The sequence below is a fragment of the Carassius auratus genome, chromosome 9 (genome assembly GCF_003368295.1).
Source record: "Carassius auratus strain Wakin chromosome 9, ASM336829v1, whole genome shotgun sequence".
NCBI lineage: Eukaryota > Metazoa > Chordata > Actinopteri > Cypriniformes > Cyprinidae > Carassius > Carassius auratus.
The window spans coordinates 2,267,617-2,284,204 of record NC_039251.1 but is presented as its reverse complement, the minus strand read 5'-3'; the positions used below and the strand labels follow the sequence as shown (position 1 = coordinate 2,284,204).

The 16,588-nt window shown below is 38.9% G+C and overlaps 3 protein-coding genes across 5 annotated transcripts in view; all 3 read left to right on the top strand.

The window, feature by feature from the left end:
- Window positions 1-888: 888 nt before the first annotated feature.
- On the top strand, window positions 889-8,505 carry LOC113108187 (E3 SUMO-protein ligase RanBP2-like). 3 transcript variants are annotated; one of them, XR_003292750.1, is made up of 8 exons: window positions 889-1,473; window positions 4,696-4,791; window positions 4,908-5,141; window positions 5,373-5,544; window positions 6,804-7,418; window positions 7,775-7,843; window positions 7,925-8,310; window positions 8,388-8,505. XR_003292750.1 is itself a non-coding variant. In XM_026271056.1 (8 exons), exons 1-8 carry the CDS (start codon window positions 907-909, stop codon window positions 8,463-8,465), a joined length of 1,842 nt encoding a protein of 613 aa, XP_026126841.1. In that variant the 5' UTR covers window positions 889-906; the 3' UTR covers window positions 8,466-8,503. The 3 variants fall into 3 exon arrangements, 2 of the variants coding, with proteins under 2 accessions (XP_026126841.1, XP_026126840.1); XM_026271056.1 differs by having other exon boundaries at window positions 4,974-5,141; window positions 7,925-8,001; window positions 8,388-8,503; XM_026271055.1 differs by having other exon boundaries at window positions 7,925-8,001; window positions 8,388-8,503.
- A 935-nt stretch (window positions 8,506-9,440) lies between these two features.
- On the top strand, window positions 9,441-13,370 carry LOC113108186 (E3 ubiquitin/ISG15 ligase TRIM25). The gene is made up of 5 exons (XM_026271054.1): window positions 9,441-10,036; window positions 12,084-12,179; window positions 12,296-12,529; window positions 12,724-12,883; window positions 13,300-13,370. Exons 1-5 carry the CDS (start codon window positions 9,482-9,484, stop codon window positions 13,344-13,346), a joined length of 1,092 nt encoding a protein of 363 aa, XP_026126839.1. The 5' UTR covers window positions 9,441-9,481; the 3' UTR covers window positions 13,347-13,370.
- A 1,908-nt stretch (window positions 13,371-15,278) lies between these two features.
- The window catches only part of ccdc138 (coiled-coil domain containing 138), a 14,678-nt gene continuing 13,368 nt past the window's right edge, over window positions 15,279-16,588 (top strand). Inside the window, exons 1-2 of the mRNA XM_026271052.1 lie at window positions 15,279-15,460; window positions 16,392-16,474. Coding sequence (XP_026126837.1) covers window positions 15,383-15,460; window positions 16,392-16,474 — 161 coding nt within the window. The 5' untranslated portion in view covers window positions 15,279-15,382. The remainder of the gene's footprint in view (window positions 15,461-16,391; window positions 16,475-16,588) is intronic.

Here is a 16,588-nt window from a genome sequence, read left to right as displayed (position 1 = left end):
TCACATGCTGAGATTTGCTTAACGAATCGGCGAAAGGGGGCGTCTCAGGACCGCCCAAATGTGGAAAACGAATTTTGAAGTCATTTATTCGTTTTATGCCTCTGAACTAAAAAACGAAAAATCAAGCCGAAATCTCGTTTAAAAAAAAAAAAAAAAAAAAAAGGAATAAATGGGCCGTTTTCGCGTTTCTGCTTATTTCATTTGAAATTGGATAACAAACTATCAAAACGTACACGGACCAAGAACATAATCCACTTTTATCGTTTTATTTAAGAACCAATTTTATCAGAAAACTACCGCCAACAAAAATGGCGCGGGCGGTAACTTGAACCAACTCATTAACAGCTCATTAAGACAAAACTCATAATATACTGAAAAATAACGCCAAACGAACAGACTATTTGACTCAGTCCAACATCTAAACATATCAACCACAATTTTAACTCAATCTGATATATTTTAACGCCTTGTCACGGAGCATATTTACAACGTACCTGTCTCGCTCAAGTCCAAGCTGTTCTGACGAGAGCGGGACGCGATTGGGCAATTCAATTAAAGGAAATGACATCACACATCATACATCACACAAAATACTATACATTATTTTTAAACCAAAATACACAGTTTCCGTATAGTCCTACAAGTTTGTTAATAATGACATGTATGGTGAAACATGAAAATAAAAATAATTTCTTGGAAAATTTTAAGTTTGCTGGAATGGTCAAACTCAAAACACTACAATAGGACAAAATTGTCGTTTCCCGACTCTATTAAAGAGCTCGACAGTAGAGTATTGCATTAAAGTGAAAGAAAACAGTCAAGAGGTTCCCACTGCTGACTCACTCGATTCCAAACAAATGAAACTAAAACTTACACGTCCAAGTTTCGTTTGTGGATCCAGCAGAAATGGCAGCTGAAGCGTTATACGATCGGGCATCTCTCAGGTGTTCCCTTTGTCTGGATGTCTTCAGGAACCCAGTCATTATTCCCTGTGGACACATTTTCTGTAAGGAATGCATTACAGGTTTGTGGGATGAAGATGTGTGCAGATGTCCTCAGTGCAAACACACTTTTCCCAACAAACCTGTTGTCAGTGACTGGCTGCAGATGAAGGATCTTTCTGAGAAACTGATGAAGATGAGACCAAAGGAGGAGGATGATGAAGATGCTGAAGCACATGAAGTGAGCTGTGATTCCTGCACCTCCAGAAGAACCAAAGCGGTGCAATCCTGCCTCACCTGTGTCTCCTCATTCTGCAGAAATCACCTGGAGAAGCACAATGATCTCTTTGGGTGGAAGAAACACCTTCTGACCGAAGCCACGGATCTTCAGAGCAAAACCTGCTCTCTTCATGGGAAACTGCTGGATGTGTTCTGTCGCACTGATCAGAAGTGTGTCTGTGTGCTGTGTGCTATACATGAACACAAGAAGCACGACAGCGTCTCAGCTTCAGAGGAAAGAGCAGACAGACAGGTAGATCATGATTTATAATATCTGAGATCTCAGTAATGACCCTGGCTTACATTTGCATTTTTGAAAGATTAACATAAGTGAAGAATAGAGCCAAATTTTTGAAATGACATGGATCAATATTTACTGAGTAATGGACTATTTTATAGAGGGTGTCAAAATGATAGATCAAAAAATTACTTTAGGATCACGGCAGCATCATAATATTATTTTTGCACAGAGATTGATAGCCATCTTCGTAAAATCTGGCGACTTTAATCATCCTTGCTGAATTATATGCCAACAGTGACAGATCAAAATGAGAACTTCCCCAAAGTTAGTTTATCTGGAGCTCAGGAAGCATTAAAGGGTTAGTTCACCCAAATAGTACTCAGCCTCAATCCATCCTAGGTGTATATGACTTTCTGCTTTCAGATGAATGCATTATATTGACAAGTTATATTGGTTCTTCCAAGCTTTATACTGGCAGTGAATGTAGAGAATTTTGAAGGAAAATAAAGTGCATCCATACATCATAAAAAGTGCTGTAGACCATAGTGTTCTAGCTAATCTATCTAGCTAGATCGGCTAATACTACTCCGGCACACAACTCCATCTCTGTCAAATTTGGTTTACTTAACATCCGCTCTCTTACGAGCAAGGGTCATCTCATCCAGGATCTCCTCAATGACCATTAGTTTGACTTCCTGTGTTTAACTGAAACTTGACAACAGCCCTGTGACTTTTCACAAACTAACGATTTTACTCCACCTGGGTTTGTTTACATCTGTTGCTCTCGTCGCGGGTGGAGGTCTTGCGATAATTTACAGTGAGAAGTGGAAAGTCCTGCCAGTGTCTGTGCCTTCTTACAGCTCATTCGAGGTTACAGTTTGTAAACTGCCTGGACGATTCCCACGATCATTGCTGCTGTTTACCGTCCCCCTAAACCTCACAATTACTTTCCACCCTCTCGTCTAATGTAATATTACTTGGGGACTTCAACATACACATGGACAATACTAATCTGCCTCTTACAAGAGACTTCTCTTCATGCTTAGAATGCTTTGGATTCCATCAATACTCTGATTTCCCCACCCATTTTTAAAGGACATAGTTTGTATTTAATCTGGTCTTACCCCCACCACCTGCACTGCTGTTAATCTATCTCCATCAGATCATCATCATCATTCACTGTCATACTCGGTCTTTCTATAACCAAGCCACCCCGTCTCATCTCATTTTGGAATATTAAGGATAATAATATTGATACTCTCATGTCCTTCTCTGTTAGTTTTTTGATCCCGGAAAATGTCTCCACCCCAGATGATTTGCTTGCTCTATAATAATGGTTTTAGCAATATCCTTAATATTCTTGCTCCGGTAAAAACCCGGTCTGTCACCTTCTCTAAATCTGCTCCTTGGTATACACCGGAGCTCCGGTCACTGAAAGCCAAAGGTCGGCAACTTGACTATTATAAATCAGGGCTCACTATTCATAAATAAATGTACAAAACCACTTTATTGCTTTAGAAGGATTCAGTCATTAAAACTAAATCAACTTTCTCTCTGGTTTATTCAGTTTGAACGAAGTAAATTCCATAGCTCTGTTCTCACTATTCAACAAACTTCTTCAACCCTCTTTAACACCCCACACACCACACCTTTACTGTGCTGATTCCTAACATTGTTCTTCATTGAGAAATTTTTACAATATCCACCGGCACCTAAACTTTCTTCACCTCTCTTCCACTAGTTCCCAACAATTGTAATAACCTCCACCCCCTCTAATCTTCCCTTCATTTCCAAAATTCTCAATGGCTTCAATACTATCTCTCACTTCATCCTCCTCAACAGATTATCTTCCAGTGGCATGACTCACAACCCTCTCTGCTAGTTTCATTCATATCTTTTAGGCCGCACTCAGTCTATTCAGCTCAAAACTTTCAGATCTCAGTCTGCCACAGTCACCACAGGTGTTCCCCAGGGCTCTGTCCTGGAGCCCCTTCTTTTCATTATTTATCTCCTTCCACTTGGTAATATTTTTCGCAAATTCAATATCCATTTCCACTGTTTTGCGGACGACACCCAACTCTACCTTTCCAGCAGACCCAATTCAGCACTCCCTCTCTCCACTCTTATCAATTCTAAAAATCCTTGTTCACATTAAGCTTCTTAAAACTTAATTGTGATGATAAAAGAAATCCTTCTTGTTGGCACCAAAACTAAACTTTCTAAAGTTGACAGTTTTCCCTCATAATTGATGACTCCTTGGTTTCCCCCTCCCCTCAGGTTAAGAGTTTGGGTATCACTATCATCCTCGACAGTTTATCATTTCAACCACATATTAATAATAAAACATGCTCTGCTTTTTGCATCTTCGTAACATTAATTGTCTTCGTCCCTTTCTCACTTCCTGTTCCACCTCTATCCTTGTCCATATTCTGGTCACTTCCCGTATTGATTACTGTAATTCTCTTCTCTATTGGCTCCCTAACAAATCCACCCACAAGCTTCAACTGGTCCAGAATTCTGCCGCTCGCTTCATCACCAATACTCCCTTCTTTCACCACATTATTCCAGTTTTACATGATCTGCACTGGTGTTCCCCAGGGCTCTGTCCTGGAGCCCCTTCTATACATTATTTATCTCCTTCCACTTGGTAATATTTTGCACTGGCTTGTGATTAAATCCAGAGTTGAATTCAAAATCCTCCTTTTTGCATTCAAGGCTATCCATAACCTGAGTTTTGTGAAAGGCCCTTCAAATAAAATTCATTATTATTATTATTTTATTAATTTTCATTTTTGGGTGAACATGCCTTTAAATATCTCAACGTCCTTTTAGATTTGAGTTCTTAACAAAGTTTTCTTTAACAGTAGCGTCTTCATTTAAAGCTCTGTATTGTTCATTCCCTCAGATATATGGATTTTCATGTGGCTATATTGTGTCTCCTTTTGTAAATAGATAAATTGTAGACATTTTCAGTGGTCAGAAACCAAATGTGGGTCAACTTGCATACAGATGATACTTTTTCCCTTGTAAAGGGGAACATCTGAACAGTAAACAATGTTGAAACTAGAAATGTAACTGGTTTCATTCTATCAAAACAGTTGCATAGAACAGATTTAACAGATTTAATCAAACTCAGTGTATATGGGGATTCTAGTATCTAAACGTTAACAGTACTGTATGTGTGATTGCAAGTTTTAATAAAAGCTAAAATATTGAACTCTATTCTGTGGCCAGGGAAAGTTAATGGAAACCCGTGAGAAGTTTCAGCAGAACGTCCGAGACAGAGAGAAGGATCTGAAAGAGCTAAAGCAGGCAGAAGAGTCCATCACAGTGAGTACTGACTGCATCCTCAGGAGACATCTATTTCTGAAGAAACAGCTGAGAAGCGTTTGTTAGTCTGTGAGAAACAAGGATGTGTTGATTGAAGAGTGTTGTTTGTGGACCAGTGTTCAGCGCAGACGGCAGTCTCTGAAAGTGAGCGCATCTTCAGTGAAGTGCTGTCCTCTGTTCAGAAAACAAGCGTCCGTGTGGAAGAACTGATCACAGAGAGACAGAGAGATGAACTCAGTCGCATCGAAGGACTTCAGGAGAAAGTCCAGCAGAAGATCTCTGACCTCAGGATGAAGGAGTCTGAGCTCGGTCAGCTCTTGACCACTGAAGACCACATTCACTTCCTGCAGGTACACCATCACACACTTACCTTCAGAGGAACAAACAAAAACTTATTTTAGCTATTAAAATTATCATTTCTTCAGTTTAGAAAAGAACAACACTTGCTCCTTGATCATGCTTGATCGTATTTACTTTTCAGTGTATTTTTGAATTTAGGATATTGACAAAGTTTACAATCAATGTCGAAGATTTTAGTTCGGAACGTATTTTCTTTATTCTGCATTATTTGTAATCTGTAGAATTATCCATCTGACTGTGAAGAATCCATGTCTAAAGAATACGAAGATCTTTCCAACATTTATGAAAATCCAAAAGCCTACTTTTCCAATGTGGAGCTGCTGCTTTCTGAAATGCAAGAGCGATTGCTGGAGGTCACCAAAGAGACCGAGATCAAGATCAGATCTGGAGAAGGTGAGAAGACTTCAGTAAACTCTCCGTTCCCGTGTCTCTTCTAGATTAGGTCAGGCTATTTAGGCTATTTTAAAATATTAAATTATTTTTTCATTTTTTTCATTTTAAGTAAAAAATTTAGTCAATTAGTTTTTTGTTAATATGTGTATAAAATGTATTATTCATTTGGGGGGATTTTTTTTTTTTTGCTAATAATAATAATAACCCTGGTAACATCTTGATATTTAAAGATCAGTTCACTTCCAGAATAAACAAAATTCTGATCATTTACTCACTCCATCATAATCCAAGACATCTAAGTCTTTCTTTCTTCAGTCGTGAAGAAATTACGTTTTTTGAGGAAAATATTCCAGTATATTCCTCCATATAGTGGACTTCAGTGGAGCTCAATGGATTGAAAAACAGCCACAAGACTGACCAAAGTGCTAAACATTAAAAGCCAACCATAAACACATAAAACAGAAAGAAGAAAACATGAATTTAATACCAAAGTAGTGAGAGATAAACAAGACCATATCACAATGAAGAATAATGGGATATTAATAGGCCAGATCAAAAAAGTGTGTTTTTAAAAGAGACTGAAGAATGGATAATCCCAAGCAGAAGATTGTTTCTTAACCGAGGCCCAACAACAGAAAACCTTTATCCCCTCTACGTTTTAGTCTGGACTGAGGAACTACAAGGAGATTGTGGTCACTGGATCTTAGACGTCTAGTGGGAGTATAGAAATGCAGAAGCTCGATTATAAATTGAAGAGGCAGCCAGTGTAGGGCCCTCAGTATGGGGCTGATGTGGTCACATTTACAACTATTTTGGAGAAATCTAGCAGTGGCATTTTGGACCAGCTGTAGGCGAGTAGTTTGCGACTTTGAAATGCCGCTATATAGTGAGTTGCAGTAATCTAATCGTGAAGTAATAAAAGCGTGGACAGCCATATCTAGCATTTAAAAAGTGTAGGGTCCTTTGATGCTGCATTAAAACTGTATTTTAACCTTCAATACATTGATCGCCATTGAAGCACACTATATGGAGAAAATCCTGGATGTTTTCCTGAAAAATAAATTAATTTCTTTGCGAATGAAGAAAGAAAGACATGAATATCTTGGATGACATGAGGGGTGATAACATCAAGATAACATCAGATTTGACCTTATTTACTTTCTTAATACATGTTCCTGGTTGTATTGATTCACTATTTTGTGTTTGTCCTTACAATCTTTCTTCAAATAACTTGTTCCATCTTTGAAACGACATTTCAGCAACAGTCCAGATAAAGTCCTCTCCAGGTCCTGCTCAGCGGGACCAGAAGGATGTTTTCAGTTTTGGGGAATCAGTGGCAGAATTTACCTTCAGTTTCCAGCACGTTCCCCTTATATCCACATCTGTGGAGGCTTCTGGCTCAGCTCATGAAGAAGAAAGATGTAAACATGAAACCCAAGAGTACTATAAGCCGGTTGTGCTGTTACCTGATCTGGTTGAGATCTCGACTGGAGAGGAGAATGAGCAAGTGGTTTTCAGTCACAGAGCCAAACTATATCGCTATGACAAAGAATCACCGCAGTGGAAGGAAAGAGGCGTAGGTGAGCTTAAAATACTTCAGAACAACGACAGCAGACGTGCAAGACTCGTGATGAGGAGAGAGAAGGTCCTGAAGTTGTGTGCAAACCACTGGATCACTCCAAACATGAAGCTGGAGCCGATGAAAGCGTCTGAGAAAGCGTGGACATGGAGCGCTCTTGATTTCGCTGATGGAGACGGCAGCGTTCAGACATTAGCAGCACGGTTTAAACTGCAGGAGACGGCAGACGCTTTCAAGAAACGCTTTGAAGAAGCAGCGGCCGCTTCATTCACTGGAGCAGAGACACCTGAGACAGGTGACCGTAATATTCACAGTTTTATCAGGAGGAAGGCAAACTTTTAATTAGAAAAATTGTTTCCTTCAATTATGTAGAAGCTTGTTTGTGCCTGATTTGCTAAATATAATGACTGAATTGTGAGATTTTAATGTTGAATTGCGAGATCTGAGCACTAAATCGTAAGAGCACTAAACCCTTTTTTAACCACATTGGAATCAAAATTGGGAATCGATCTGAATAGGAATCTGAATTGATCAAATTACGATACCCAACCCTAGAAACACACAGTCTTCTGGTTTCTTGTCTCTTTATGCCCCACAGCTCAAAGCATGCATTAACCCGTGTTAACCTCTAGCTGTGTTTCTCTCGCTTAGATGAAGATTTTGAAGTAGCTGTCAGATCTCTGAAAGGAAAGTTGTATCCTGATGCAGTCGGTGATCATGGTATGTTACTGAGATATGTAGCACGCTAATACTGCTAATAAGGATGTTATGGTTATCTTTTCTCTATGTTTATTTTTATAGATGCTGGAGCTGCAATAGAGACACAAAATCACAGAGAGGAAGAGAACAGTGATGATGATGATGAAGCAGTTAATCATGTAGATATCCAGTCACTTCCTTGCTAGAAGCAGCTTTTTACATTTGTCTGTGTAAAAGTGCAGTCAAATTAAACATTCTTGAATTCTTGAAATTTTGCAGAAGTCATACATTGTTTTGGGGTAATTGTTTCTCCGTAACATACTGAAATCATAACCAATAAGAAGTTTTTCATGTATAGATTTGATAATCCTTGTGCAATTGACCCAATTTCAAACAAAAAACCCAGTTCATGCTGTAAAAAGAAAAAACATATGTTTTAAATATGCATAAAATATTCGCAGTGTCCTGGACGGCTGAAGACCCCTCAGGTAGAAACTGCTAAACCTCCACAGATCACATCTCGTCTCACAGTTAATTTACTCATACTGTGCTCATATTCCCACAGACGGAGATGCTGAAGTTCAGCAGTTTGGTGCCAAGTTTACGACTCGAGGTCTGGCAGATTCCTTCAAAAAAACCTTGACAGACTGTCAGTGTCTCACGATCGGAAAATAAAGCTGTTCAAACTTCAGACTTGTTCTTGGTGCTCTTGTTTTTTACTTTCAGATATCTGTCAAAAGTCGGTTTTCATGAGACATTTAGCAAAAACCGTCTATCGAAATACAGGGACTCCAACTACATTTATACTCAAATTAAAGGGCATGAAAAACATATAAAAACTTAATTTAACAAAGACATTTTGGGGGATTTTTTATTGTATAAGAGGATTTATTGCTCTTCTCTGGAGGTTTATACAATCAACTGCAAGACGAAGAGTTAATCTGGAAACACAGGATACTGGAGCCGCTAACAGAACATTCTCACAACTTTCACTAGCGTTTGAAGAGTTAAAAATATTAGGACAAAACATTCTTCAAATAATGTTTATGGAACATCTTACTTCAATTATATTTGATAGACATTCTCATAAGGGAAGTCGTGGCCTAATGGTTAGAGATTCGGACTCCCAATCGAAAGGTTGTGAGTTCGAGTCCCAGGCTGACAGGTGTGTGTGTGTGTGTGTGTGTGTGTGTGTGTGTGTGTGTGTGTGTGTGTGTGTGTGTGTGTGTGTGTGTGTGTGTGTGTGTGTGCGCACGCACTTCGGATGGGTTAAATGCAGAGCACAAATTCCGAGTATGGGTTACCATACTTGGCTGAATGTCACGTCATAACCCTGAGAGAAATTTTCTTAGATCTACATTCTCGATATATCTTTAGAATGTTATTTGATAAACTTTATAAGAAATTATTTTTGTTAGCCAAGGTAAATTTTTGCAATATTTAATCTTCCTTTGGAATTACTTATTTTTGTTTGCAATCACATTCATTTTTTTTCTCAATACCTTCATTTTCGTTGGCTTTTTTTTTTTTTTTTTTGCAATATTTTGCAATACTTAAATTATTTTGCAAGTGTGTGTGGCATTGTTTTGACTCCATAGAGTGAGTCACTGTTTCCGAACAGAAGAAACCTCTTTTCTGTTATATGGGGAAGACTGAAATATGGCGGACGATCGGGAATCTCTCATCTGTTGCGTCTGTCTGGATTTCTTTAAAAATCCAGCGATTATTCCCTGTGGACACATGTTCTGTAAGGAATGCATTACAGGTTTGTGGGATAAAGATGTGTGCAGATGTCCTCAGTGCAAACACACTTTTCCCAACAGACCTGTTATCACTGACTGGCTGCAGATGAAGGATCTTTCTGAGAAACTGATGAAGATGAGACCAAAGGAGGAGGATGAGGAAGATGCTGAAGCACATGAAGTGAGCTGTGATTCCTGCACCTCCAGAAGAACCAAAGCGGTGCAATCCTGCCTCACCTGTGTCTCCTCATTCTGCAGAAATCACCTGGAGAAACACAATGATCTCCACGGATGGAGAAAACACCTTCTGACCGAAGTCACGGATCTTCAGAGCAAAACCTGCTCTCTTCATGGGAAACTGCTGGATGTGTTCTGTCGCACTGATCAGAAGTGTGTCTGTGTGCTGTGTGCTATACATGAACACAAGGAGCACGACAGCGTCTCAGCTTCAGAGGAAAGAGCAGACAGACAGGTAGATCTTCTCTGATTGATAACCGACGATCCAACCCGATCTTGTGAAAGTGCGTAGATATTTGTGCGTAGAGTCCATGTTTCGATTTGGCCTACTGTTTACACGTAGAAATGGACTGCATATGCGTGCATATGATATGCAATGAGTATAATTAGGTTTGTGTGGTAGATGCGTATCATATGCACGCGAAAACTGCGTTTTACATGCACGCCAAACCCATCTGTATCATACACACCAAAGTCAATTTCTGCGTAATACCACGATTTTCTGTTTATATTTGGTGTACTATTTTAACGCATTTTCATGAGACCGGAACAGGTGTTGTGCCCAATTTCAACCCCCTAGTATTGGCAGGGGGTCAAAATTGGGCACAACACCGGACAGGACCTTTAGCCAGCTAAAAAATTTCAAGAACGTTGAACGTTCAAATGTGCAGTTTTTTTAAACAACAGATTTTTCTTGAGTGTGTGAACGTTAGAAAAACACCGAGTGACTGTTCAGTTTTTACATAAATATATGATTTTATATATAATTAGAATACATTTAAGTGCTGCAGCCTGCTAGCAAAAAAATTAAAAGTGTATTTCTTTCTATAATCACGAAATCTGTAACGTAAGCCAGTGTGACAGTCAGAAATCAGAAGGTTCTTTTAATTGTGATCATTTCGGCTCACATTTAACAAAAACCCACCAATTCACTATCTCAACAAATTAGAATACTTCATAAGACCAATATATAAAAAAAACATTTTCAGTGAATTGTTGGTCTTCTGGAAAGTATGTTCATTTACTGTACATGTACTCAATACTTGGTCAGGGCTCCTTTTGCTTTAATTACTGCCTCAGTTCAGCGCGGCATGGAGGTGATCAGTTTGTGGCTCTGCTGAGGTGGTCTGGAAGCCCAGGTTTCTTTCACAGTGTCCTTCAGCTCATCTGCATTGGTTGGTCTCTTGTTTCTCATCTTCCTCTTGACAATAGCCCATAGATTCTCTCTGGGGTTCAGGTCTGGTGACCAACACCATGGTCATTTAACCAACGTTTGGTGCTTTTGGCGGTCTGGGCAGGTGCCAGATCCTGATGGAAAATGAAATCAGCATCTACAAAAAGCTGGATATGCATCTTTTTCTTCCACACTTTTTCCTTCCACTCAACTTTCTGTTAACATGCTTGGATACAGCACTCTGTGAACACAATTAAAAGAACCACTTCCTTAAACTACTTTAGACCCTAAAATGCCACACACCCCTTCCTCAGTAGAACACAATTCTACAAAATATTTTCAGTGTTTCTCATAATACAAGTGACTACTGTGAAATTGAGACCATTTTACCAATCGTGCAGAGACCTTTAAAATGATATCAAACATGAAGTGGAAAAAACATCATATTCACAAGAAATAACACGTGACATGATATTCTTGCTTTTGGGGGAGAAAAGTGTGAGTCAGAGTCAATGAGGGAGAGGGTTGTAAAACAAGATGGACAGAGGAGCTGTTTGCTGTCTTTTTTAGTGCAGTTTTATTGTATGTCATTGTTTTGTGTGAGCTTCTGGTGTTTCAGATTCATGAGAAAATAATTTAATTGAGAAATGATTTTACTACTTTCACCCTCATGTTGTTCCAAACCCCAAAATTAAGATATTCTGATGAAATCCGAGAGCTTTATGATTCTGAGCCTATAGACAGCAATGCTAAGACCCAGGAAGCTAGCAAGGACATTGGTAAAATAGTCCATGCAACATCAGTGTTTCTACCATAATGTTATGAAACTATGAGAATACTATTTGTGTGCAATTAAAACAAAAATAATGACTTTTTAAAAAAAGTTCTTCTCTCGGATTTCATTAAAAATATCTTAATATGTGTCACCCATGAGGGGGAGTAATAAATAACAGAATTTTAATGTTTGGTTGAACTGTCCCTTTAATTCAGTATGTGTGTGTCAGAGTCCCATTTGCGGATAGGGATTATTCCATTTATTTCCTTCACTTGATGATGTGTATCTTAATCTAAAAGTCTAAAAGCTTTATCTGCTCTTGTCTGAGTCCAGGGAAAGTTAATGGAAACCCGTGAGAAGTTTCAGCAGAACGTCCGAGACAGAGAGAAGGATCTGAAAGAGCTAAAGCAGGCAGAAGAGTCCATCACAGTGAGTACTGACTGCATCCTCAGGAGACATCTATTTCTGAAGAAACACCTGAGAAGCGTTTGTTAGTCTGTGAGAAACAAGGATGTGTTGATTGAAGAGTGTTGTTTGTGGACCAGTGTTCAGCGCAGACGGCAGTCTCTGAAAGTGAGCGCATCTTCAGTGAAGTGCTGTCCTCCGTTCAGAAAACAAGCGTCCGTGTGAAAGAACTGATCACAGAGCGACAGAGAGATGAACTCAGTCGCATCGAAGGACTTCAGGAGAAAGTCCAGCTGAAGATCTCTGACCTCAGGATGAAGGAGTCTGAGCTCGGTCAGCTCTTGACCACTGAAGACCACATTCACTTCCTGCAGGTACTGCAAACTAACTCAGACGATGATGATCAACAGATGGATTTATCAAAACTCTTATCTAAAAAAACTAAACAAAAAACAGTTCATTAGTTTTGAAGGAAAATGTATTGTTGAGAAATCTGCTTGATTATATCTATGTTTCAGCATCTTTTTGTATGTAGGCTTTTGATATAATATTTGTATTCTTTGTGTAGAATTACCCAAAATACATATCCGAAAAATCTGAAGATCTTTCCAACATTTCTAAAAATCCAAAAGCCTACTTTTCCAATGTGGAGCTGCTGCTTTCTAAAATGCAAGAGCGATTGCTGGAGGTCACCAAAGAGACCGAGATCAAGATCAGATCTGGGGGAGGTGAGAAAACTTTATTAACATTAATATTCCCCTGATGTCACAGACAAGGCTTAGGTCTAGGTCTGTAAGTCTGAACTGTGCAACTGAAAGAAACCTGCACTAATTGATCTTTAAATACACCAGAGCCTTTGTTCTGGCTCAAGATGCACACAGTAATCTGTTTTCTAAAGCAAGTTTATGAAAAATGACTTCAATGCCCTAATTAAACTATGGCTTAAGACCTGTCTGTCTGTGAAACCACATATTTTGATCTTATCTTGCTACTTCAGCCACAACATTACTGGCTCATTCTGTGTCAGATCAACTAATTTCAGAAACCTCCATTGTTCTGTGTGAACCTCTGCTGATGGTTAAAGTTTAATATAAGTTACTCCCATTATTAACATTATTAACATCTTACGTGCTTTTCTCCTCAGCTGTGCCTCCTAAAGCTGATGGACCTGTCTCAACTCATTCTATATAGGGGAAGTCGTGGCCTAATGGTTAGAGGGTTGGACTCCCAATCGAAGGGTTGTGGGTTCTAGTCTCGGGCCGGCAGGAATTGTGGGTGGGGGGAGTGCATGTACAGTTCTCTCTCCACCTTCAATACCACGACTTAGGTGTCCTTGAGCAAGGTATCGAACCCCCAACTGCTCCCCGGGCGCCGCAGCATAAATGATGAACACTGCTCCGGGTGTGTGCTCACAGTGTGTGTGTGTGTGTGTGTGTGTGTGTTCACTGCTCTGTGTGTGTGCATTTCGGATGGGTTAAATTTAGAGCACAAATTCTGAGTATGGGTCACCATACTTGGCTGAATGTCACTTCACTTTCACTTTCACTATATGTTTATAAAGCAGTTTGAGCTTAGAGTCTACTGAGAAATGAAGGCACATCTATCTGTAGCTTTGGATGTTCACAGCCAAACCCAAATATATATATATATAATAATAATAATAATAATAATAAGTTTAATTTGTATAGAGCCTTTCCCAAACTCAAGGACGCTTCACAATGACAAAAGCAATACATACTGTACATAGATGGACAGTAGGATGGACTGTGGTTGCAGTTGCAAACCATAGTAATAATACAGACAGCCAGATACAGTAAACAGTCAGATACTGCATTAAACCATTACACTATAAGAAGAAACATATAATGACCATTAATATTGGTTGAACAGATTCTGTTTTGAGTTGAGTTGTAGCTAAGCCAGGTTTTTAACTCGGTGACACATGACAATAGAGTAGCAGTCTGTTGAATAGAGTCAGGTCAGTAAGAAGTATACATCTGAATATCATCAGCAAAGCAGTGGTACTGAAAACTATGGTGGCGAATAATTTCTCTGAGGGGCATAATATAAATGATAAATAATAATGTCCCTAGAACTGAGCCCTGTGGCACTCCCTGATTAAGGGGCACAGTGGGAGATTTGTAGTTATGCATGGTGATGAAGTAAATTCTGAAAAGCAAAAATGGATCTGCAATCACTTTTGGTTTTGGTAGTTCTCCCAATCAGTTTGCTACAACAGGATACAACAGATCCTCTGAATGCATGTTTAATGCATCAATCAATCAATCACCTTTATTTATATAGTGCTTTAAACAAAATACATTGCGTCAAAGCACTGAACAACATTCATTTGGAAAACAGTGTGTCAATAATGCAAAATTACAGTTAAAGGCAGTTCATCATTGAATTCAGTTATGTCATCTCTGTTCAGTTTAAATAGTGTCTGTGCATTTATTTGCAATCAAGTCAACGATATCGTTGTAGATGAAGTGACCCCAACTAAGCAAGCCAGAGGCGACAGCGGCAAGGAACCAAAACCCGATCGGTGACAGAATGGAGAAAAAACCATGTCAGAGAGTCTGTAATTCTCCTCTGATACGCCTCTTTAGTGTCAATCACTGCTGATACTTTAAAGGTGTTGTCCTAGTAATTGCTCAGTGTTAAAGGAAGTATTAAAAGTAAGGTATAATTACGTGCAGAGGTGTTAACTCTTGAGTATACATTTGCTTGTGCATCCTAAATAAACTTTACCATGACTATGAACTCATCTCCTGTGTATGTGTTTCATTCTCTTCCCACGATCATGTCAGAGACTCTGGCAGACATTGAGCACAGTTAGTTTGTTGCAAGTGACATAAATTGTACAATTTCATTTAGATTTATTTATGTACTTTTTTTTATCATTTTTTTTGTTTACTTATTTCTCTAAACACATTTATTTTAATACATTTGTTTGTTTCAATTTGTACATTTACATATTTTTATTTTGTATTATTTCATTTATTGTGCTTATTATCTACAAAACGTATTTATTTTCAAATAGATATGAATACTTTATAATAATATTAATAAATATGAATCACACAGAAGCTGATATTAATGTTAGAACAACGATAGTAATCATTGATGTGACATTGTGGTGACTTTTATTTTGACGCGCGAGCGCAGCGCGTCCGCTTCCGGTGGCAGCAGTGTTTACTAGAGACGAGCGGCTGTTTTGAAAGAAGATGAATAACGAATCTGACTCCGATCTCGACGAAAGAATCGAAATATTGAAGCAGAAATATCTCCAGAAGAGGAAGCCGGTGAGTTTACTCGTTCAGTGTTTGTCCGTGTTCTGTGTGTTTATCAGAATGAGTGACTTTAACGAGCGTTTCACTCTGAGCGGAATCGTTGTGCTTTTAAAGCTAGTTTTTATTTCATGTTATGGACAGATAAATAATTATCGTTTGATTTTGTTCTTGATATTAGATTCAAATGTTTTTACTGAGGGAAATTATGGTAACGTTGTCTATTTTTTGTCACTCTATAATTCAAGAAAATACTTAGAATAGATAGAAAACAATATTTCCACAATTATTGGGGAGTAACGTTAAACATGTAACGTTATATAATCAAGCGAATGACATTTAAACAAATCCCTGTGTAAAAACCTTCAGGATACAGACAGGAATAAAACTGTGAAATACTGCAGAAGTGGAGATTTATAGCTCAGTGTAGGAGAAAAACTCCGCTTTTAAAAATATGTAACGTTAAATCTATTGAGACAAACTGATAAAGTGAAACACGTAACCGTGCCTTTTAGATGTTTTCTTTTCTCTCGACTGTAAAGCCCAAACTCTCAGACCTGACAGTCGGTCTGCTCTTAGAGACTGACATCTACAGAAGAAAACGATCAAGTGTGATAAAAGAAACACTGAGATGTGTGTTCTGAATGATTTCTCTGAGAGATGAGAGCCGCTGAACTGAAAGAGTGTATTTGTGTCCCTCTCTCTCTCTGTGTGTGTGTGTGTGTGTGTGTGTGTGTGTGTGTGTGTCTGTTTGTCTGTGTCTCTCTCTCTCTCTCTCTCTCTCTCTCTCTCTCTGTGTGTGTCTCTGTGTGTGTGTGTGTGTGTGTGTGTCTCTGTTTGTCTGTGTGTCTCTCTCTCTCTCTCTCTCTCTCTCTCTGTGTGTGTCTCTGTGTGTCTCTGTGTGTGTGTGTGTGTGTGTGTGTGTGTGTGTGTGTGTGTGTCTCAGCAGGCTCCAGAAGCGTGGCCTGATGATGGACACAGATCTGACCTCAGAGACATCTACAGGACACTTTTACATCATCCACGAGGGTCAGGGATCACGTATCATAATTCATATTATTATCACTAACTGAAAATAGCTATAGATTCACTTTACACCATGTTCAGATTTGATGGACTGTATTGTCTTGAAAACAGCCAAAC